This window comes from Phocoena phocoena, chromosome X (genome assembly GCF_963924675.1).
Source record: "Phocoena phocoena chromosome X, mPhoPho1.1, whole genome shotgun sequence".
Taxonomy (NCBI): Eukaryota; Metazoa; Chordata; class Mammalia; order Artiodactyla; family Phocoenidae; genus Phocoena; species Phocoena phocoena.
This window is the reverse complement of record NC_089240.1, coordinates 93066163-93090507: the sequence shown is the minus strand read 5'-3', so window position 1 is coordinate 93090507 and position 24345 is coordinate 93066163. Positions and strand designations below refer to the sequence as shown.

Here is a 24345-nt window from a genome sequence, read left to right as displayed (position 1 = left end):
TAGTCCTGGGGCTCCATTCCTTTCACCAGAACCATGATATGGAGGCAGCCCTGTGGGCATAAACTTAACAAATATGCCGATGACCAAAGTTCTTTGACAGCCACTGCTTATTGAGCACCTGGTGTATGTAAGGCACTTCTGCAGGTATTATTATTTTGTCCACTTGCCACAGTAGCTCTGTGAGGTGCTATATTATAGGTGAGGACATGGAGGCTGGCACAGGTTAGGAGACTTGCCCAGATGTCACACAGTTAGTGTGCAGTGGAGCCAGGATCCAGACGTAGTTATGTCTGACTCTAGAATCCAAGCTCTTAGCCATTCTCCTCTGCTGGGTTCTATAGGACTGTGAAATAAGGCTCATGTATTAATAATGACTTCAGGTTTTCATTTTTAGGAGCTACATTTATTGGCAGTAAGTCACAGTTATTACACCTTGGAGAAGTGCTTTTGATGACCCTGGGGAAATAATACTTGTTCAGCGTTGTGGAAGTTTCTCTAGATTCTACGAGAAAGGCAATAAAATTTACATTTAATCCAATTCGAGAGGTAGTTCAGTTTTATAGTATCCTAACTTAGAGAACACAGAAACAAGATCCTTAGAAACTTTGAAAGTCTACGACAGGTTTTTTTTGTGTTACATTCTCTTAAAAGTAGGGATTATCTCACGCTTTCAGATTTCCCAAGATGGAACTTGCTGGTGGTCATACTGTTAATCTGTTTTCCATACCCACAGATTTTTTTTTATTGCCAAGACTATATTGAGAGCACTGTTTCAATACCGTATAGTAATGAATGACTCAAGTCATATTGAGTCTTAAAGATGAACCTGAGTCATTATGTCCATTACACTCTGGTAGAATATATTTTAAAAGATTTCGTCAGAAAAAGAATGAAAACAAAAACCAGTTTCTAGCAGTTCGTTTCTAAAAACCGTATCAAGTAAATCCAGAAACTCTGCAGGGAAAGCATTACGTGGATGTTACATGGAGGGAGACGAGGAATACCCGCCATATACACCAAACATCTAGCCGTATGTTTCTTCATGTATCTTGTATTTTCCAGTTGTAGTTCCACTCCACGAAATCAAATTCACAACCTCGTCTCCTAATTTAAAGGTGAGGAACTTGTGGCTGGGAGGCAGATTCTTGACACTATTGCTCTGGTCATCAGAGCGTGCAGCCCGCAGAGTATTTTTCCCTCCTGGTGGGCAGCTGTAGCCATCTCAGAGAGCAGAGGCTTTTAAGAATTCGAGATTAGAGCAATTCAAGTACTTTAAGCCAATCGGAGGGCAACAGGTGATAACACTCTAAAGCCTAAGGGAATCCTGCAGGATAGGAGCCAAATAACATATGAAAACCTCCAGCACCCATCCCACTGGATTTCCGTCTCCCTCTTTTACCCTTCCAGTCTTCCTTCCTTGTGTTCTCTCTCTGCCCCTTTGTGTGTCTCTATTTGTTTGTTTCTTTGCTTCCCACTTCATTTTCCTGCTTCTTGTTCTCTCTCCCTATCCATCTTTCCTTGCATATATTTCCTTTTTCTTTTTCTTTCCCACCTTCCTACTTTCTCTTCCTTTTGTTCCATGCCTTAGTTCTTTCCTCTATTCCCTGTTAATTACCCATCATATCATGTTTAAAAATATATATTCCAATGAATACATTTTAATGTTAATGTTCATCAAGCAGCAGGTAGGTTGTACTCATTACTCTAAAGGGGAAAAACATCTCCCAATTAAGTAACACTTTACGTATGGCTTACAATTGAAAATTTCCCCTTTTTGGGTCACAGCTCTCACCAAAATGAGGTTCCCTTCCTCCCTCCTTAACCATGACCATGTCCTTTGTTGCTCCTCTCTACCCTTAGGTATGATGAACAGTCACTTAACTTTTTTGCATTCTGTTTTGTGTCTATTATTTTTTTAACAGTGAGAAGCTAACATTGCTACTTAATGTGAAAGAGAGGATATAGAAAACTTTTCAGATTTGGGTTTAGGATTCTAGTATTCTAAGTTCCTGGAATTCAGACATGTCACATGAGGAATGGCAGAATTTCCAGATGATTGAAACCCCTCGTGAAAAAGCTGTTTTGGGGGGTTTTTTTTGGTCTTAATTTTAGACTAATGTATGCTTGATTTGCTTTTCTTCACCTATCCAAACAGGGATTTTTAATTTTGGTTTTAATTACTTCCTTGTCCTGAAAAATGATTGCCTGTAATTATGAAGCCCTTCGGCAGTTTGGTAACTTTCCACTGTTTAACCAATTAAGGTCATCAGTGTTTTAGAAAGCAAAGGAATGAATGGATGAGTGAGTGAATGGCTAGCTGGCTAGATTCTTAAATAATTTCTGTTGCATGCTCTATTGTTTGTGATGAGCCTTACAATATCTAAGGCTTTGTCTCTTTTCAGCTGTTTTTTTTCCCCTCATAGTTTCCAGGTACTGTCACAAACCCTTTGATTCTTTGATAGCTAATTCCTTTTTTTAATGTTCATTTTCATTAAAGTGCTATTTAACATTAGATATTAACTTTGACAGATGTTAATGCTGCTTCTCAATTAGGTGAAATATATTCTTGGGAGGATGCCAATTTGAATTTGAATATATTTGAATTTGGTATTGAATTAAACTGTTGTTTAAGCCTTAGCCATCCATCATATGGGTGATGGAGCAGCCCGCAGGTTTTTGTACATAAGTGTTCTTTTTTTCCTAGCAATATTTAAACACTAGGAAATGGCTTCCTATTGTAGCAAAGAGAACTTCATACGAGGTTATTACAAGATCTCTTTCTTTGTCAGTTCCTTAGACTGTCTAGAATTTAAATTGGCAGACACTACTTTGGTATAAAATGCTTTCCATGGACAATATTAATATTTTAAGGTCCTTTTTGCTCCTGCAGATTTCCAGTAGACAGGAAGTCTAGCTCTATCTACCCTTCGGCTACTAATGAATGCTATTAAATTATTATTTATCTTCTTTAGGCAGAGGCACTGCAGGTATGAGATCAGAATTGCCTAGTAAAGCAAGCATTTCATTTTAAAATTAAAAAAGAAACCCATAATCCAGTCAAAGGTGGCAACTAAGGTACAGATACTAGAAAGAATTGTGGACTTGAGTCAGAGAATCTGGGTTGTACCCCTACCTGTGTCACTAACTAGCTGGGTCACCTTGAGCAAGTCACTGCCCGACTCCAGACAGCATAGCCTCTCTAAAGGCTAAGCTTCCACATCACATATTCTACATACTAAAGAGAACGGGGCTGAGGGAAGCTGAATCCTCTCGTTTATCAGCCATCCACACCAGCCTAGCAGCTCTGAGGTCAGTCTCCAGCCACATTTTTCATCTTTTTCTTATAATCCCTTAAATCCTTGCTAGGCTTTCATTGCTAGTTCTTTTCCCTAGGAATTTGCATTTAGAGATATTGAGGGCTTCCTGCCTTTTAGAATTTGTCTGTGTTCATGAATTTAATGAAAAGTTACTTAGAGTTGATGAAAAACGCAAGAATTAAAAGTCTTGTTTGAATGAGTGTTTCTGTAAAATCAGACTGTTTGCATCACGATTAATGTACCTTCACTATTTCAGAGTTTTGAAGTTAAAACACTTGAGTGTTGGTATGGCGAGGCATGATTGTTATTTATGTTATTAGCCATGCTAGCCCTCTCCCACTCACTCTTTGTTCTAAACATTCTTTTTTTAAAAGCCCCAAATGATTGAGCAACCAGCTCCATATCACGAGGAAAGCTTGCTAGCCTGATCCTCAGTTACGTTTTAGGTACTTGAAAATTTCATTGATTTGAAATAATAGTTTGAATTGCACTGAGCTAAAATATACCTTTCACTGATTTGCTAGGAAATAAACAAAATAATAACTTGCCTCAAAGTGTTGAGACATTAACTGCATGGCAACCTCAACATGTGTATTTTTTTAATGTAAAAGCTAGAGCTAGATACAAAAACCTTTTCATTAAAGGAGGCCTAGCACTATAATGAAAAAAACGAGACAGTAACAGGTGTTGGCAAGGATGTAGGGAAATTGGAACCCTCGTACATTGCTGGTGGGAATGTAGAATGGTACAGCTACTATGGGAAACTGTTTGATGGTTCCTCAAAAAGTTAAACATAGAATTACCACATGACCCAGCAATTCCACTCCTAGGTATCTATCCAAGAGAAATGAAAACATTGTTGTCCACACAAAAACACATACATGAATGTTCATAGCAGCGTTATTCGTAGTAGCCCCAAAGTGGAAATAACTCAGATGTCCTTCAACAGATAAATGGATAACAAAATGTGATATATCCATAGAATTGAATATTATTGGGTAATTAAAAAGATGATGTACTTTTACAAAATGTAACCTGTCAAATTTATCAAACAGAAAAAAATATATTAAAAAAGGATGAAGTACTGATACATGCTACAACATGGATAAAATCTCAGAAACATTATGAAAGAAGCCAGACACAAATGGCCACATATTGTATGACTCCACTTACATAAAATGTCCAGAACAGGCAGATCCATAGAGACAGAAAGGAGATTAGTGCTTGCCAGGAGCTGGGGGGAGGGGAGAATAGGGACTGACTCCTAATGGGTATAGGGTTTCTTTTTGGTGTGATGAAATGTTTTAAAATTGGACGGGGTAATGATTGTACAATTCTGAATATACTAAAAAACCACTGAATTGTGTACATTAAAAGGGTGAATTTTATGGTATGTGAATTATACGTCAATAAAGCTGTTATATATGAAAAACATTTGCGACTATATTACTATAATTATTTGAAATTATAAAAGTGTATTTAAATTACAACATTTTTGCCAAGGGCTGGGAGGAGGGAGGAATGGGGAGCTGGTGTGTAGTGGGTACCGTGTTTCAGTTGGGCAAGATAAAAAACGTTCTGGAGATGGTTGGTGATGGTGGTTGTACAGCAATGTGAATATATTTAATCCCACAGAAATGTACACTTAAAAATGGTTAAAACGGTAATTTTTATGTTGTGTATATTGCCACAATAAAAATCTATAACCCTAAAAATTATATTTTATGTTATTCTAATGTATAAGGCTCTTTTCCCCTTTTTTGCTTTTCACAAGGAAAACTGAAAGTGTGATTGGCCTTTGGGTTTTTATGCATGGGATTCTTCTGGTCTGTGTTTTAGAACTTCACTCCTGTGGCAGGTCTGGGGCTGGGGGGGACGTTACACACACACCATATATGTCTTTATCTTGGCTTTGAATGAGAACTTGAAAATATTTTTTTAAACTTTATTTGCCAGTTGGAAAATAAAAGAAGCCAAGCCATAGGAAATTTATGTTGTTAAATTATAAAGTAGTGAAGTGCTGTTCTCAGAGTATGAATTATCACAGATTTCCTGATTTTCTTGGTTAATCTTGGCTCCTCGAATGGGGAAAAACATGTATGCTTTATATATAACATCTCTATCTTTCTGTAAGCATTTTCCTCTGTATAGCAGGATAGAATGAACACCAAAATGTATTGAAAACACTTACAAACATAGGGGTATATTTGTACAGTAGAGTGAGTGAGTTTCTGAATGCAAAGGAAGGGATGGAAAAAAGAAAATCCAACAATGAGGAACTCACTGAAAAAGGAATTATTTCCGAAGGTCATGGAACTTTGTTATGACCCAAGCAGTTTGTAGGCTCTAAGTTTTTAACCTCTTAAGGATTAATCTGTGAAAACATTTTCCATGCCTGGCTCTGCTTTATAGGACATTTGAAGAGCGACAGCGCAAATGCCAGCAGTACCATTAATATAGTGTGTAATCAGAGGTGTGTTTGTTTTCTTGACCAGGAAGTGGTTTCTTTTAAAAGTACAAGGAACACACAGTGCCTTTGTGTGTGTGTGTGTGTGTGTGTGTGTGTGTGTGTGTGTCTGTGTGTGGTGTGTGGATGTCTTTGTATTTTCTGCCTGTTCTACTGTTGCAGGAAGAATTACGATCTTCCAACGTTTTTGTCCTTTACAGTTGGGTTTTTCTAGAGTTAGGCACTGTGGTACACTACCCTTGATTACAGGGTCCAGTCAGACTTGATGTACTCAGAAATCCATTGATGTGATTAATGGTCTCCTAATCATAATTTTATTTCCTAAGATTAGTGCTATTTCCTGAAGTTTCACAATTTTTGAGTCATATCTTGAATTATCCTTTATAGGGGACTGACATCCTTGTATTTTTAGTGTGTAATTTGCATGATTATTTTCATTTTCTTTGATTTCTTTTGCTTGAAGAAAATAAAATTTTTATCTTTTTTTGAACTCTTTAGATGCTGTTCTATGGTAACTGGTCAACCTAGTATGAACCTTTTTTTTTTTAACAACATGAAATATGTATATATTTTTTCCAACAGTGCTAGATCCAGAAATCTTCCCACAAGTTTCCACTACTCTGGTTTTTATTCTCCTCAAAAGTAAAATAAAACATTGTCAGGTTCTACAAGTAACAGGGAAACATACAAGGAAATAACTGTACAGGAAATATAATTGATCATTCACTTTTTACAACTGAATTGGTCACAGAATTGGCTAGTAAACACAATCTACTGAATGAACAAAAATAACGACTTCTAAAATCTTTGGAGCCCGTGAATACATTTGAAGATTTGGGCACCTTTCTCACCTGAGATTTTTTTTTTTAATCTCATACCTTTTTCAAATGATTGCCTGCCTTTGAAACTAAGAACTCCCATATCTAGTGATTGCTTTAATATTTGCTTTGTTTTCAACAGCGCCCTTAAAGATAGCCGTTTTCCCCCAATGACAAGGGATGAGCTGCCGCGGCTGTTCTGCTCAGTGTCTCTGCTCACTAACTTCGAAGACGTCTGTGATTATTTGGACTGGGAGGTAAGGCTATAGAGAATTTTTAAAGAAAAATGAAAGTAACTCCTGAGTAATTGTTTAAAAATTAGGCCCAGAAAATAACTCTTTCAGCCCATTTCCTGTTGTAATGGAGGTGGAGAGTAACGTGGATAAACCTCACAGCTGATCAATGAAATTGTAAGCAAAGGAGTTTTTCTTTCTTTCTTTTTTTAAAGGCAAAGTACCTTGTGTTGTTTTAACCCCCCAAACTGAATTTGCTCTTCATTTTTATCCTATTACTTCACTACAGCACCTCATAAAAGCTGTTAACAAGTAGTAGGCAGGACTGATTGGAATTTATTTCTCCTCTTATTTCCATTCCGATGCACTCTGGTGTGACTGCCACCAAGCAGTTAAGGTAGTCAGAGGATACATCACAGAAACAAGGAGCAAAAGGGTTAGGATGATACATCACTTGGGGAAGTCAGCTCATGGATAATAACAGGGTGTTAGTTAACTACAGGTAAACCATGCTAATTCACTCTTGGCTACCTTAATCTGTGTATTTACACACACTAACACGTAAGGGTATATATATCTAGGGTGTCTCTGTGCGTTGGGATTATCAGAGTATCCTATATTGATCATATTTTTGTTCTTCGTTAGTATGTGGGGTTGAGTTGTTAAGGAAGTTCAAAGATTCTCACCATGATTTGTTTTGGCGGTTGGGGGGAGTTAGTTGAGTGTATGTCTATGAAATTTTACACGCAAACATACCCATGTTACCTGACTGCTTACTGTACTTCAAGGCATGTGCTACATGTACAAAAGTGTTAAAATTTGGTCCCTGCCATAAACATCTTAGAGTCTAATAGCAGAGAAAAGGAGTATACACAATCACGAAGAAGTAAGTGCTGTAAGAATTAAACAATGGGAATTCAGTGATATACAGGGCATTCTTGTGCATACACATACTCGTAAATGACACGACTGTATCATCATGATATATAACGTGTTTAATTCTACTGCCTTTTTAGAATGACTGTCCCCCATGATAACTGAGATATTTTGCTTTGTGGACAGACCACTTTCTTGACAGTTAATTTTATTTTTGGCTTTCCCCTCATTCCTTGTGAGACTTCGGACAACTCACTCCATTGCGATTCAGTTTTTCCACACAGAGAAAAAGACATTTATAAAGTTCGTAATATTCATTGAAAAAAATCTCTGTGATATAAACATTGTTGTTATGCCAGAGCTATTTAAAAAAATTCTGCAGAGAGTAGGATGAAAGATTTCCTTTCTGCATTTTGTGGCAGGGTTTTTTGGGAGCATTATTAGAATACGAAAGCATCTTAAGATTTTTTTCTAAAGGAAAAAATAAAATTTGTTGATAGTGTTGATCCTGGGAAAGTTGGAGTGTGTAAAATCTTTTATGGGATTAAAATTTCCTAACTGATTGTTTTCTATAAGTTTTACTGTTCCTATTTGAATTTTTCTTAAAGAGAAGTCCACCGATATTATAGAAATATTCCCAGTACTTTATTTTTAAATGATCCCAAATCATATCCCTTACTTATTAACAAACATTACAGTTTGGGTGGTTCTTTGACTGTTTTAAGGGGACTACTCCCTCTTCTCCAGCTAGAATTTTATTTCTGCTTTCTGAATTGCAGGGTGCTGTGTGTGTATTGGTGGGGATGGGAGTGATAATAACAGAAAAAGCCTGAGACCTAAGGGATGATTGAGCTACAAAAACACTTCTTCCCTTACTTGCAGCCACTGAGTTGGAAGTATGGTTCTGGGGGGAGGGCGTGCATTCGTGTGTGCATAAGTGTGCACGTGTGGCATGTACATGAATGTTTATTGCATAAACGTGTGTGCATGTGTTCTGGGGAAAGTTCTTAAGTAGGTGTGGGTAAGCGCACCATCGTCTTCTTTAGCCCACATCAAGTACTGTCTACAGCTAAAATGAACCTTGATATTATTGGGCTTTTGTGTTCATGAGACGTATCATCTTTCTGTTGGGAGGGTGGGAGGTAGAACATCTGAGAATTGGCACTGTGTACTCTTTGAGGATGTATTTATCCTCTCTGATCACCATTTGAATTTCTGGAAGATTCTGTATGCTTCTACTTGGTGTTGTATATTTAATACATCCCTTAAGCTTTAAATATTGATGTCTATTTAGTGATGCTTTTCTTTTAAAGAAACAACAACAAAATGCATATATTTTTGTACTTTTAATATATAAGCATTTGAAAGTGATTTAGGTACTGCTAGAATGGCTATGCTAAGAGGAAAAGACTGTCCTTTTCAGTTAGTTCATCATAGTTTAAAGTGTTTAGCATAAAAGAAATTTGTTCCCAAAGAATAAGGATGAAAATTACATTTTTGAAAAGAACGTGATTTGGCCTTTAAAAAAGAATGTACCATAATCAGTGATTGAAAATGGAATGGTATTATTGTAAGAATGATATTATTAGGGTTATCCTTAATAATTCTGAAAAAGCATTGCTACTTTAAACACAGAATGCCAAAGTAGAATTAAAGACATTTTAAAAAAAGCATATGTCAATAACATTCCACTCCTAGGTATATACCCCAAAGAAATGAAAACAGATGTTGAAACAAAAACTTATACATGAATGTTCATAACAGCACTATTCACAATAGCCAAAAGGTGGAAACAACCCAAATGTCTATCAACAGATGACTGGATAAACAAAATGCATTATAGCCATACAATTGAGTATTATTCAGCCATAAAAAGAAATGAAGTACTGATACATGCTACAACAGGAATGAGCCTTGAAAACATTATGCTAAGTGAAAAGAGCCAGACACAAAGGCCACATACTGTATGATTCTATTTATATGAAATATCCAGAGTAGGCAAATCCATAAAGATAGACAGCAGATTAGTGGTTGCCAGGGTGAAATGGGAAGTGACTGCTTAATGGGTACAGGGTTTCCATTGGGGGTGATGACAGTGTTCTGGAACTGGATAGTAGTGATGGTTGTATAACGTTGTGAATGTACTTAATGCCACTGAATTGTACACTTTAAAGTGGTTAAAATGGTAAATTTTATGTTATGTGTATTTTACCACAATAAAAAGGAACATATGCATATATATGTATGTATTTAAACCTACTGTCCATAATAATACAGTAATTCTAAGAAGAAGAAAACTTTAAAAATTCACAAAATATAAAGAAAGAAATGCAAGCCATTTGCGGTCGCACCATTCTGAGATAACCACTGTTAATAGTTTGGAATTATTTCTCTTCTTTTGCTGTGTCTTTGTATCAATAAAACTGCATATTTGTTTATGTAACTGAGATCATATTAAATTTACAGTCACTATTAAAAAGAGGACTATGGGGAAGTCTTCGTTTATGGTTTACCTTTGTATATAAGTTAATTATTTATATCGTGGATTTCCTTTATGAGGAGTCAGTCTGTATTATGAAGGTATACGTTTCACTTTGAGAAATTTCACACTGCCGAATAGGTACACCTTTTCTTCCAAGAATGAACTATCCTTTTCACCATAAGTGTCTCGCTTTAACCGGAAATGCAAGGTGCTATATATGTTTATGCCAGAGGGGGAAACAGGAGATGATTACAGAATTTCAATAGAGAATTTTTAAGTCAGGGGTTGGTAATGAGTATGTTTTATATGAGCAGAAGCCTCTCACGTGGGGCTTTTCTGGTGGAAGTACAGTTTGAGAGTTGACCCCCACCGGTGCAGCGTGTTCCTGCAGTAGAATTCCTAATTAAAGGGACAAAAATGCCCAGATCAATGCAGGGAGAGGGCAAAGTCTAGAAGTCTCCAAGGGTAGAGTTAGGTAACTTCAGCAACAAGAAAGACATCCCTGTGGTCATGAGGATGAGGGACGTGACCAGTGGTAATAGACACCTAATTTTCAAATGACAAGTGAACTGCCACAGGGCTGGAAGTTACTCTCCATCCAAGGTTTTTAACTCAGCCTGTTTGGGAGCTGTCTTCTGGTAACATGTCTCTAATTTTATGACGGCAGTTAGTAGGAAAATAGGATCTACATCAGACTTAGAGGCTAGAATGCTTCTATCTGATAATGTGAAGAACGTTTGATAAGTGGTTTCACAAGTGGATGTAATTAATTTCAAGTCACTGTCGAATTGACAGAATGATCAGTAATGCTTCCTTCTGTTATATTTCCTCAAAGTAGTAATTATACATTTAAAATGAGTATCTGTAGGTAGCCCCTCAAGGAACCTGGGTAGTCGTTAAAAACAACAAAGCCAGCCACAAAAGGCTGTAAAGACAAATTGGAACAGCGGTCCCTCCCTTATCATTGCCCGCATCATGATCTACTTATTGCCCTGGTAGGCATGAGAAGAATGAGGAGTGATTGAACTGGGGAAAAAAAATTCATTGCTGCTAAGTAGAAATATCTACCTGCAAGACTAAAATGATTGTTAAATGAGGAAAATTGCTCCCCTAGGGAGAAATCTGAAGTGGTCTGCCTTGTGTTTGAACACAGAAACGTATCACCATTGTTCTGTGTTCTTCGATCGACAGCACTCTCTTAATTCTGAATGGCAGCATGGCTGACAGACATGGCGCTTTAGAAAGAAAGAAAAGCTCATGCAGCATGTTGGAGTCCTCTAAAATGATACAGAGCCTAGAACTTGTATAGTTACACTATTTGGGAGCCATGTTTCCTTTTAAAGATCTGAAAAGATAAAACCAATGACATCACAATCCCTGGAGCTTGACTCGTGGGATGATTCTAGATGTATCATCTACTAGCTGCTCATTTTCAGGGAGATGATATAAATGAATAAGCTTTTTGTTTGTAGAAGAACTTGTATAGCAAGTATGCTACCGGTGATCCTGTGGGGAACCGATGTAGCAATTTGCTGACAGACGTCAAAATATTTTATAAATTGTAGTCAGGCATCTTTTATCTCTGCTTTAGAGACAAGATTATTTTGAAGGTATGAGGAAGAAATATTTTTTGTATCCTGAAGTAGACCTTCCGATCATATTTCAGTAGATTACTGACATTTTCACAAACCATAAGGTACTTTTTGCTATATCTAGCTCCCCAAATCACTGAGATCTCACCTGTGTATACAGCTGTCACTTGTGGTCCTAAGGCAGACGGTTCCTTTTTAGCACCCAACACTTACGTGGAATAAACCCATGCTGGGTGGGGCTGGCCAGCATGATCCTTATGTGATGCCAAAAATCTGTCCCCAGACTATAAAGCTAGACCTCAAGCCCCTAGTCTCACTCTGTCCCTAAAGCACCCAAGCTTGCTGGACTGCTGGTACTCAGAGAGCTGCACTTCACTTTGAAAGCACACCCCTTGAATGATCACAGCTGATTTCTGACGTGGTCAGTTGCAGTTAATAATAGGGCGCTTTTGTAGCAACCTTCGTGAGTAAACAGATGAGATGAATAAATCAGCTGCCATCATTATCTCACACGTATTTTAGAAGTTCATGTTCTTTTCACCCTCTCTCCCCACTTAAAGGTTTACCTTTTTCTAGCTCCTCTTAATGTTCCACTGAAAACAGTGTTCCCATTCATACACAGATGATTAGCATGACTCACAAAGTCACCAAGTGAAATGACTTCTAGTGGTACATGTTCTGTCAACCCCCAGCCCTTGGTTATTTTTTCCCAACCGTGATATACACTATGTTTTGCTTCTCCTCTAACTGAAGATTTCTGCCTTTTTTAAAAAAAAATACATAGGCTTCGTGTATCCAAGAAAATGTTTTTCACAGTATTTTCTCAGGGACCTTGAGGTTGTTGTATAAGATGTCACTACCATTATGATAATTTAGTCTTTGTCCTGATGCTCTACTTCAAATGTTTTTTCAAGTGCTGTGGAACATTGGGAAAGGAATGCTTCACGCTTCCTGGCCATCTAGAAAGAATTTGCTGTGAATCAACAATTCAATGTATCAGAAGCCTAGTGAGGAAGCAAGCCGAACAAAGTAAAGTGACTTCTAGAAGGTGATTTAATGCATAAAAATTTCCATTGGCTATTGGTACTCTTAGTGAAATGGGCTGCTGTAGTCCATTCTCAGGCCTCCTCCAGTCGCTTCCTGCTTCCCTCCCAGTGTGTTGTTTGGTGGTGGGAACGTTTTCCTGCTTCTTCCCCCAAATCCATAAACTCTTCCACCCCTTTCCCTAGTAGTTGCATTCCAGTCTACTCTTTCCTGTACAGTTTGACTCTGTGTGTGTATCCCTGGCATTTGATAAAAAGAGAGTACCGAATTGTGGGAACGAGGGGACTCGGGTTCTCTTCCTAACGGCCACTACCCAGCTTGGTGACCTTTCTGGATCTCCGTTTCCTCACCAGGAAGCTGGAAAAGTTGGACTAGATAATTCCTAAGGTTTCTCTGGATGCTGACACAGTGTGACGCTGTGACTCCCGTTTTAAAACTGGCTTGTTTCGTTTTACTTCCAGGGAGTCAATCACTGCTAGCCATTTAGAAGTCATAAGAGGTCCCTAACTTTTAAAATGGCCATTGCCAACTTAAATGTAGGCAACAAAGTGAAAGATAGTCAAGTTTTAAAAATTTTACATTCTAGATTTCTTTTTCACAAAAGGATTTCCTTTAGGAAGAAAAATACTCTATTCTAAACCATATATGCTTCTATTATATTACTGCATCATCCTCTAAGTCAATATTATATGTATAAATCTAAATTAAGCAAACATATTAGGGAGTGATTATTCACTTTACAAATAGATATTTTCCTTTGCAGAAGGACACACTATAGGGTTTCTTTACTGTCCTCCTCATGACTTGAAGATTAATTCATTCACATAAGTTCAACCCATATGGAACTTTTTAGGAACAAATCTCTTTTGTAGACTGAGTGACACCGTATTGAGTCAGTACTCAATGTACAGTTGTAATGTGTGTAAGATTGTTCTCAGTTTCTTATCAGGCAAACATTATTTTTATATTGGGTACATTTGCAAGAGGTGTTTTCCCCTCAGCCTTTGAAAAGCAAACTAAATCACATCTCTAGGTTTTAAGAAAATTATTTTATTACTTTAGTTTCCTTGTCTGTAAAGTCACCCCCTTCCTCATTCCCTTTTAAAAAATGGTAGGAATGCACTTTTCTAACTTTTGACAAAAAGCAGCCTTTTTATTTAAAGGTCACCTGTGTTGCCTGAACTTTCCTTGGAAAGCTTCAGGTTGTTCAATTTTTAAGGAATGCTCATTATAATTAATCATTACAGAGAATAGGTTTTTTTTCCCCTTAATTGCATTCTGAGCTGTCTCTTGTTCCCTGCAAAACCTTAGAGTAAGAACAGTTTCTTTCACTGCAAATGATATATAAACATGTTTGGCATCATAGCTTTTCAGAGCACCTCTTCATTAGCCATGCTTTATTTTAAAATCTTAAACTAATTCTTTCAGAGTTCATGGGGGTGATTATTAGCTAGTCCAGGTATTTTAGAGCTGCACGTATATTAGTTAAAATACAAGTTTTCAGATTGTTGTTCAGTGGCCTTTGTGAAATAAATTGGCAGCTTTATGTTCCTGATAGACAAGATGTCTAAGTCTCCTACATCTCCTACATGAATCAAAATTGGCACTAATTGGTGTTTTGGTAAGCTCTGCAAAAGCCAAGAATTGGTCCACGGAGACCAAACTAATTTCTAAGCTAAAGGTGTCCGATTTGCAGGGATTTTAGAGAAGAGCAGCTTATATGTATTTTGGTCAAGGAGACCTTTGCAGTTGTTTTCACAAAATAACAACAGGGGGAAAAAAAAAAACGAACCTCAGCTGAGGTAGATGGTGAAGTGGAGTTTTTATAGTAGACTCTATTAAAAGGTTACTTGTGCCCAAGTGATGGTTTTGCAGTCAATTACCCTTTTTGATTTATTTGTGTAGTATTTCTTGTGCTTTTAAGAGCTTCTCACTTGAAGGAGATTTGAAAGCAAGCACAGCTACAGGAACTGGTCAGATAATGGATAAAAACAGCCTAACAATATAGTCCTTGTTGACATCTCATTTGGTTCAAGAGAAGATTATTTTTTAAGTCACGAAGGCAAGAGTTGTCTCTAGGTGGTACTAGGATTACATGTCATCTTTATTTTCTCCTTCGTACTTTTCAAAAGGGATTTTTCTCTTTTGGTAATATACACGTACTATTTTTATAAACAAAAAAAATCCATGTTTATAATTTTTAAGGTTTACAAAAGTAAAAATTACTGAGAAAGAAACCCTGAATTGCAGCAACACTGTTTTTAAAATTTATTATTTGGCCAGATTCTGAAGTGTTAATTGTTAACCATTGTTAATTGTTAAGTGTTAATTGTTAATCAGATGGGCACTTTCAAAACTTCAGACTTACTTCTGAAGTTGATGGGTGGATTAAAGCGATGAGGAATCACAACTTTGAGGATTTGATGGGCAGATCTGGACAATCAATACGTGGTCGACATTATTTTTGTGTGGTCGACATTATCAGGATTGGGGGAAGTGTTTCATTAGGATCTGTGCAAATTGTCATCAGCCTTTATGATGAAAATGCTAATTTTACTTGCTCAAATAAGAACTATTCTTGGTGGAGACCCAAGTTTGGAGTATTTTCTTCTTTTATGTGGAATTTGCTTTCATTGGGAAGAGGAAGAGTCAGTCTGCAGAAGGCTGAACTGGGGATGGGGCAAAAGGTACCGTGGGGCTATGAGTGAATGAGTTGAAGGTGCTGCGTTATGGGTTTTGTGCTTTCAGGCAAAAATATCACTTGTGGCTTTGTCCTCCTACAAATATTAGAAACACCAGACTCTGGGTCAGACCCATGGGTTGTCCAATGCAGTGTTTGTTTCTGTCCGTGGTACCACCGGCTGTTTTGTGAGAGAGAGCATGTGTGTCTCCTATGATGCCAGCCTCTAGAAGTTAGGGGGTGCCCTCTCCTTAGAAACAGAGTCCTTCCGTTCAATTCAATGGAACTGGCATACTGAGCCTGGCAGGTCAGTCTTACATGAATGACCAGCGACTGGCTGCTGTGTTAATTGCAAAGCCTATTTTGCCAAATGATATCAGCAACAAAGCCATGTCAGACAAACGTTTGATTCTTTGGCCTCCTGATATTTTTTATTTTATTCAAGGTGAACCCACTGAAAATCAGTGGAGTGAGCTATGGCCATAGCGTTACAGGGAAACCCAACATTTGGTTCTGAAAATGGGGACGAGTGGGACTAACTGTGACATTGCTAAAACAGGATGAACCTGAGGAAGTAAATTGGTTTTATTGGCCAGGATGTGATCAGGGGCAGATTTAGCTTTGAGGGTCAGGACCGTGTAGGTAATTGGGGACCCAAATGGTCCAAGGCTTGCGTGGAGCCTACTCCACTTCACCAGAGCACATTTTATACTCACTGATGCTTTTAGCCAGATGACTTTTTCATGTTTCAGCATATCCAGATTGTTGGCTTGCTGATTAGGCTCACAAGTAAAAGCGAGACCCTTTTGTAGTGCGGCTAGTGAATTATAGCACTAACACTTGCCTTATAGACAGGCTAGGGTGTTTTAAACTTTGTGCAATTGAGCAGAGCATAATATGGACTATGTATTATACTGAGGAGGGAGAGGGCACTTATTTTTAATGTTCCTGCGTTGAGAGTCACTGCATTAGGGGGTAATAGTTTTAAATGAAGCCACATTTCTAACAAGGGACCAGATAACAAGGATAAATGAAATCTGCAGACAGTCTAGAAGCTTCATTTTAGCCATTATTTATAATCTCTTCTCCTACCAAACCTTTTTACTATGTAGCAAAATTGATTAATTTGCGTGTATCTCTTTTCCCTGTGCCCACGTGCTCTCTGATAGAGCAGTGAACAAATAGAGAGAGGGACAAGAGAGGAAAGAGGATGAGGCCGAGGCCAGGGGGAGTTGGGGATGCATAATCCCCACACTGAATAATCAACTCCAGAATAACCAAGATATATTTTAGGGTCCTAACATTAATCTTGATATTTAATCATTCTGGGTGATGTTAAAAACAAAAGATTGTATAATAGCATTAATAAAAATCACTTGCTTTGGAAAGGTTCGGAATAAATATGGCTTTCTTTTTAACATGAAATAGGAATCTGTTGAACTGCTCTTAATGTTCGCTCACAGCACACACAGATACAGCTCTGTTTAATTCCATATCCTCTTATCTATAAGTCCTACATTTAATTTGCTACCATTCGAGTTGATTTATAGCTTTGCTTAGCAAAAGTACAGTCTTGATTAAAAGGACATTATCACAGCTGATGGACCTTGAAAGCATTTTTCTCCCCAGACCTTCTAATAATTTTGAAAATGACCTGAAGACTCCGATAAGGCTAGATTTGCACGTCTCCAGCTTTTGCTCACCTGGCTGTACTTTGGGCAGTGGTGGCTAGGGGTGTTTGGTGACATAGTTTTCCCATATGCTAACTCCTTATCCATCCTGAGAAATGGAAAGTTACTGCGGTAGAGTTTTCTAGCAAGTTTGCCTCAAGGGATCCCAGACCCCTGGTTAGCTGATCTCTTATCTAGCTGATCATTGCAGCTAGAGCCTTTGTCTCTTGGGATGCTGCTGGCCTGAAGGATTCTCCAGTCTGTTGAAGGGAGGATTCAATTATTATACATGAGGGTTCCATTTTGGAGTTGCAGCTGTGACAGATGCCTCCCTCCAACAGTACAGAATTAGTTTTGGTGCTCATTTCGGTGGAGATGACTTAATTTGCAAAGCCAGTGATTACCACAAGTTGGCCAGATTGGGTCAGTCTCCACAGCAGGCCATTTTCCACTCTCCTGTTTTGATTGTGCAGTATGACTACTTGGTGGCGTCTGTGGTTCTGGGAGCGAGATGCTGTTACTCAACAGGTGACAAAAGGCTATATTATACTTTGATTCTGTTCAGAACGTTATTACCATTCTCCTGATTCCACTAGTTGAAAAAAAAATGGGTCACTCTGGCTTTGGCTTTATATCTCTGTGGAGTATATTTTTGACCTAAGAAATAAGTTATTTCTCACAAAGGAATCACTTGGACATCACCATACCTACAGTGCAATTTACAGGGGCTTTCGATTGTTCAGAATCGTAGGAACACAGAAAAGAATTAAAAATTGTAAATGTGGTACTAATTCAAAATGGGGGAATTTGGGTAATTTTTTTCATGTCAGATTTGATGGCGGGGCCTTCTCAAAATACAACAGTAAATCAGTTTTATCCATGAGTAATTTTTATTTTGGTCAACATGTCCTTCCAGTTTGGTCTTAACCTCTTCATATGCATATATCTTTATTAAGATATTATTTGCATACCATGCAACTGGTCTTACCTCTTTTCATTTTTAAATTACTAGGCTTCAAAATCTCTGTCATTTTTGTTGACTAGCACAGAATGTACTCCTATGAAGAAAGGATTTATGTCTAAATCACCTCCAATTTGCCTAAATCACTTTTTTCCCCCCGATACTTAGCCACAGTTTGTCGGAGCTCGACTGATTATTAGAGGTTATCTAGTTAACCCGGAATAAAGATCACCTGGGGAGTTATTCTTTTTACAAACTATACTTGCTGAAGTAGGAAACCTGAAATTCTGATAACCTTCGCAGCCCGCACCCCGACCCCATACCAATTAAACAGCACTGATTGAGTCTAACATTCTCATCTCACAGATAGGGAAACAGTCTTCCTCTCACAGTTTAGATGAGACACCTTAATAAACACCAGAACTCTTTTCAATTTTAACATGACAGATTTTTGATACATTGAGTTGAAGCTGCAGAATTCACCTCAGTGAATGATGGTAGCATAAATTATTTATGCCGTATGTTTTTAAAAACAAATTATGAAGGATCTAATATTGTTGAAGGAAAAAATTTCAAAGTCACTGATCAGAAAGTCAGTATACAGAAACTGTTGCAAATTTGTCATTGTCTCCGTAACGTGTCAGGCACTAGGGAGATTAGTAGATGTCCTTTATCCTGGAAATGCCTGATAGCTAAGCACTCATATTTCTTCTCAGCTGTCCGTAGTCATTTCCCACAGGGTATGAGAGGCCTCACTGTGTTAGTTTTTAAACAGCTGCCCTGATTGCATTTTCAGCAGAAGGATATTCATAAGAATACTGATATTAGGTAGAAGAAATAGCCACAGAGATAGGCTTTAATAAAAAAAACATCAACTGCTCATAAGGTCTGACAGACTCTAATGGATGGATGTGTGAAGACCTGGGGAAAAAATAAAATGGATTTTCCAGAGGACTTCTTATTCCCTGAAAAACTGGGAAATTTCAGGCTAAGCGCAGAAGAAACAAAAGAAGTTTTCATGGACCCCTTTTCCTCTTCTAGACCTTTATTACCTCCATACAGATGAATGGATGTAGCCACCTGCTCTGAAAAGAAGCCCCTTTCTCTGGTAAAAATGTTTACCCTCCTGGACCTTGGACCACCTTAAACTCCACCTGGGAACCCTTGATCTAAAGCAACCATGGATTTGGGAGAGCAGAATGGAGTTGTTATACTTTTGCAATGTCACTTTTGTTATCAGTGTATATAAAGAAGATAAGAACTTTCTGTGATCTTTAGCACTATACACTATTCTGTGTGAGACATGACGGGAAAGGACAGATTCCTTTTGATTGAATGCTAATCAAAGAAAAAGTAGATTACTTTCTTAAAACATTAGCAAGAAATTGCCCACACTTACTTAGGAGACCACCTTTTTTAGGGTACCATCAAAAGTTTGTCTTTCACATAATAAAAGTTATAGTGGTCTCTGGGTTAGTATATAAGAAACTGTGTAAAAATGCCCTGCCCCAAAGTCATTCGAAATCTTTATTGCTCTCGGATTTGGCAGCGGTGTTGTAGATATACAGTGAGGGTTTGCCACCTGCGCACTCTAAGCCATAATACATTTTTTTAGAAATGCCGTAATGGGTGACGATGCAGGATCTGATCGTTAGATTTTTTTTCGGTCTTATCTGTGTTTGTTTATCTACATATAATTCAAGGTTTCAAAGAGACTAGACAGTTTGGGAAGAGAGTCACCAGTCCCAGATTGATTTGAAACTCAATCTGAAATGGTGATTATCCCTGAAAGCAGGATGGTTGCTTGCTATCTCTCTGAAGTCGGTTCCCTTGGTCTAGTTCCTTATTGTCATGAGCCACAATTTGGGGGTGGGGGCAGGACTCTTGCCATCATCGATTGTCTTATTCTACACACAGCCCCAGAATGGTGGTCCTGGTTCCAAACAGAATGGCATAGCCCGGTGCATGCTGGGCACATGCAAAAATCAGTGTTTTCAAGTCTCCATGGCCATCATAATGGCCTTCAATCCTCAAAGTCAGTGTTTCGGAAAGAGAAAACAGATATGCCCTTCCAAAAGCAAGGGGAAGGGAAGAACTGCATTCTCTGAAAGTTAAATTATAACTTTTTCTTTCTGTCTCTGTGAAGAAGACTGTACTAATAAAACTGCCAATTTCTTTCAGGTGGGTGTACATGGCATTAGAATAGAATTCATCAACGAAAAAGGATCAAAACGCACCGCCACCTACCTACCGGAGGTTGCAAAGGAGCAAGGTCACTGTTGTACTTTATTTCATATGACCTAGTGAAGAATTTAAACAAATAATACATATTGAAATGCGCTATCTGACCTTGCAGTTATATCTGGTAATTGATCACTGTTAGATGATAAGAAATGACTCTTCCATCGCTGCCACTGCAATGTCTGTATGAAATCGGTGAATTACACAGAAGTTGAATCTCTGCACTGAAGTTTGGCAGCGAAAACATATAAAAGTATACTTTCAAAAAGAGCATAGATTTGTAAAAGTTGGGCTTTATTTTAGGCGATGGTTTGCTATGAATTTTAAGCGCCATTTTCCCATATTCCACTGGGCTGTAGCCTTGTGGCATAAACAAGCCTTTCGTTTGACGATCAGCCACACCGTTCATTGTCAGTATCAAATGTTTCCTTCTTAGGTGGTTGCCATTACTCCTTCTGCTGTTATTAAGATTGTAAGTGTCCCATGAAGAAAAGGAGCATTGAGAATACATGAACTATTAGTGTTTTATATGTCCCTAATCAACAAACGTTTTTCGATTTTACAGATATAGCACAAACCTTTATGAACGACCAGTGTAACACAAAATAACGTTTCACTCTGTAGTGTCTTGTCCTTTCTAGCCACTGCTAAATTATAGTTTCATGTTAGTTGAAATGAATACCTCTTCTTTATCTCATGGAGCTTTTCTTCTCATCAGAAAGCATTGGTAATTTGGTTTTCCCATATCTGTTTCATATAAATATGATCTATAACTACAAAATTTGATATCATTAACCCCCCAAATGAGAGCGCTATCTGCAGATTTATTGGGGTTGCTTTCGAAAATTTCTTAATTCTGTAGTTCCACTGACTCTGTAAAACATACATAAGAGGTCGAGGGCCTCGGGTATGAGTGTGCATCCCGTGTCAGAACCCCTAAAAATGCCTTTGAACGCTGCACACAGATGCACTTGATAGCCTGCAGAAGATACGGTGAGAAATGGCGATTACCAAGAGTTAGTGTGGGAGTTCTAAGTACTACTGAGTTGGCTCAGTGAGGCTTTTCCTCCCCTTTTAAAGATGTCACCGTTAGAGGAGAGTACAATGTTTGTGGCTTGTTACTGAGACACGACCGAGCAGTTACTGCCCGCCAGCCTCTTAGGCTCCTTGCCTTCGAATGCAGTTGAGATAAAGAAGCCAGTGTTGCTAGCCAGCAGGGATAGCTAGAATTTAAGGTGTCCCGTGGTGTCCCTGCTTCTGTACAGGATGAAATCTTAGCTCTTCTGTGTGACTGTTTTTAGGACCAAAGGGGTCGGTGACAGTGATAGCTGACCTCTACAGTCATTTTGTATTTAACCAAAAGTGCTTATTACATGTGCTTGACTGGTATTTTATCTGGTCTGCTCTCCACAGGATGGGACCATATTCAGACCATAGACTCCTTACTGAGGAAAGGAGGATACAAAGCTCCGATTACTAATGAATTCAGGAAGACCATAAAACTGACCAGGTACAGAAGGCATTTCCTAGTGCAAGGCTGACCAGTACATTTTGACGCGTATACCTGTAACCTTTTGATTTCTTTGGTCTCTCTAACTATACTTGCTTCCCCTTTCTGAAACAGAGTGGAAATGAATGGCAGGGCTGTACTGAGGGTGAATACAATGAACTCCGCTTGGCAGTAAAGCCCATATGATGTATGAGCCCATCCTTCGCATCACAGCTCTGTGGGCTTACTCTGGCTTTGTTAAAGAAAGCCCTCTGAGCCTTTCGAGTACATCATTGAAGAAAGTTACCTGAATTTAGAAATTGGCCAGCTTTTGACATTGCTTAGCAGAACCCCGGGATCCTCATAAGTAGTCCGCAAATTTGAGTTTCACCTCAGAATTTTGGCAGTGATAGAAAGCTTGCTGAAAAACACAATTGACAAATGCTAAATGTATTTCTGCATGGGCTCGTAGGGGTACTTATTTAAAAAGGAAACTATCAAACATTTTGGGAAAATGAGTTGCCGTTTCCATTTCTTTTAATTCCACAAAACCACATTGAATGCCTATAGTCTAAAAATGGACTATTCTCAGCTCTGAGGAGTTACAAATTTGAAAATGCCTGCACTGCTGCTCTCTCTGAGTTCATATTCTAGGAGAATAGAAGGGCATGTACAAAAATAATTATTAATATACAGCAGAATGTGATAGATGATATGAGATCATAGAGTAGGGAAAGAGGAATTCCAGGAGGGGGCTGAGGATAACAGAAAATTTCAAAGAGGAGGTAGATGTGAGGCTGGGCTGGAAGAATGAGTAGAACATTTGACAGGTGGAGAGTGGGGGAGCAAAGGGATTAACTTAAACAGAACTTGGTGAGTCAAGGCATGTAGGTGGCAAAGTATGGGGCAAGTTCTAAGGAATCTTCTCAATAGTCTGATTTGGTTGGTCTCTCAGTGTACATAGAGAAGGTGGTCACTGGGGAAAATATGGCCCAGAAGGTAGAGCGTAAGAAGTTTAAACCTGATGCTATAGTCAATTGGTAGCCATTGAAGGGTTCTGAACAGATGGATTTGGGGAAGTGTAAGATTAGAATCGGAAACAGGAAAAATAATTAGGAGACACTGTTATTGTCTAAGAATCTGTGGCAGCAATCCAAAGAAGGTGAAATGGGAGCCTTAACACGAGCTGTGGCAGTGGGATGGGAAGAAAGGAAGGAAAAAAAAATATTGTGGGGAAAATGAAAGGACTTGGTCATCATTCGGAAGTAGGGAAGAGGAGCCAGTCAAGGCTTTCATCTCAATAAAAGGGACCAAGGCAGTCCCTTTCACCAAGAGAGGGACCACGTCGGGGAGAGTTACATTAACGTGTTGATTCTGGATTTGAAGTGCTTCCTAGGCTATCTGTATAGAAATGTCCAATAGGTCACTGAAAATGTACGTGTGTAGAGCTCATGGCTAGAGATGGTGATTTGGGATCATCTGTAAAGAGGACATAGTGGAAGCTGTGAGGTAAGAGTTCACTGAGCTGGGACAGAGCGTAGGGGCAGAAGAACTGAAGGTAGAAATGTAGGAAACTCCTGCAAGGCGAGGGTAGGATGAGTAGTCAGAGAGAGAGGGAGCAGTCCGAGAGGCAGGGGGAGAACCAAGGGAGTATGGAGTTGTGGAACACAAGGCACAAAAGAGCTTCCGAAAGGGAGTGCTGCGCGGTATCCTAATGGAGAGGTCAGGCATGATGAGGGGTGGCTTCTGAAAGAGCAGTTTCTGCGGAAGCGTGGCAGCAGAAGCCAAGAGGCACAGGGCCGAGGAGCGGTGTGAGATGAGGTAGAAAATACACGTTACTCTTCTGAGAAGTGTGGCAATGAAAAGAAACCTGAAGATGGGGGGAAAGAGGGTTGAGATACCACGATCAAGACGAGTTTTTTGTTGCTACTGTTTTCCCTTAATGGCAAGACCTGAGACATGTGGACAGAAGGAAAGGAATGGTTAAAGAGGAAGCAACGGAAGATCCCGGAAGAAAAAGTAGTCAAGTGAATGAAATGCATACGTGACGGTAATAGGCTGGCTTTCCTCCGTTCTTTCCTGTTAGCAAACCGGAGCTGAGGAGGGCAATACAATTTCTAGAACGATTTAAACAAGGAGTAGTAGAGTGCAAAGAGCACCGGACTCAGACTCTGGATTCCTGGGTTCTGATCTCAGCTTTGCTGCTTATTAGCTGTGTGACAGTGGGCAAGTCACTTCTTCTCTCTAGGCCTCTGTTTCCTCATCTAGAGAATTATCCCTAAGGGTCCCTCCTAGCTCTGACATTCACATGTCACCTATTTCGTGATGTTAACTTTGTCTCTTCCCTAACTTTCTTTCAGGTACCGTAGTGAAAAGATGACCTTGAGCTATGCTGAATACCTTGCTCATCGCCAGCATCATCATTTCCAAAATGGCATTGGGCATCCCCTTCCGCCATACAACCATTATTCCTGA

The 24345-nt window shown here is 38.8% G+C and overlaps 1 protein-coding gene across 2 annotated transcripts in view; it reads left to right on the top strand.

The window, feature by feature from the left end:
* Positions 1-24345, top strand: part of AMMECR1 (AMMECR nuclear protein 1) — a 103041-nt gene extending 78696 nt beyond the window's left edge. For both annotated transcript variants that reach the window (XM_065901197.1, XM_065901196.1), the window contains 4 exons: positions 6745-6859; positions 20322-20412; positions 21795-21891; positions 24231-24345. In XM_065901197.1, the coding sequence (XP_065757269.1) occupies positions 6745-6859; positions 20322-20412; positions 21795-21891; positions 24231-24345 (418 nt within the window). The remainder of the gene's footprint in view (positions 1-6744; positions 6860-20321; positions 20413-21794; positions 21892-24230) is intronic.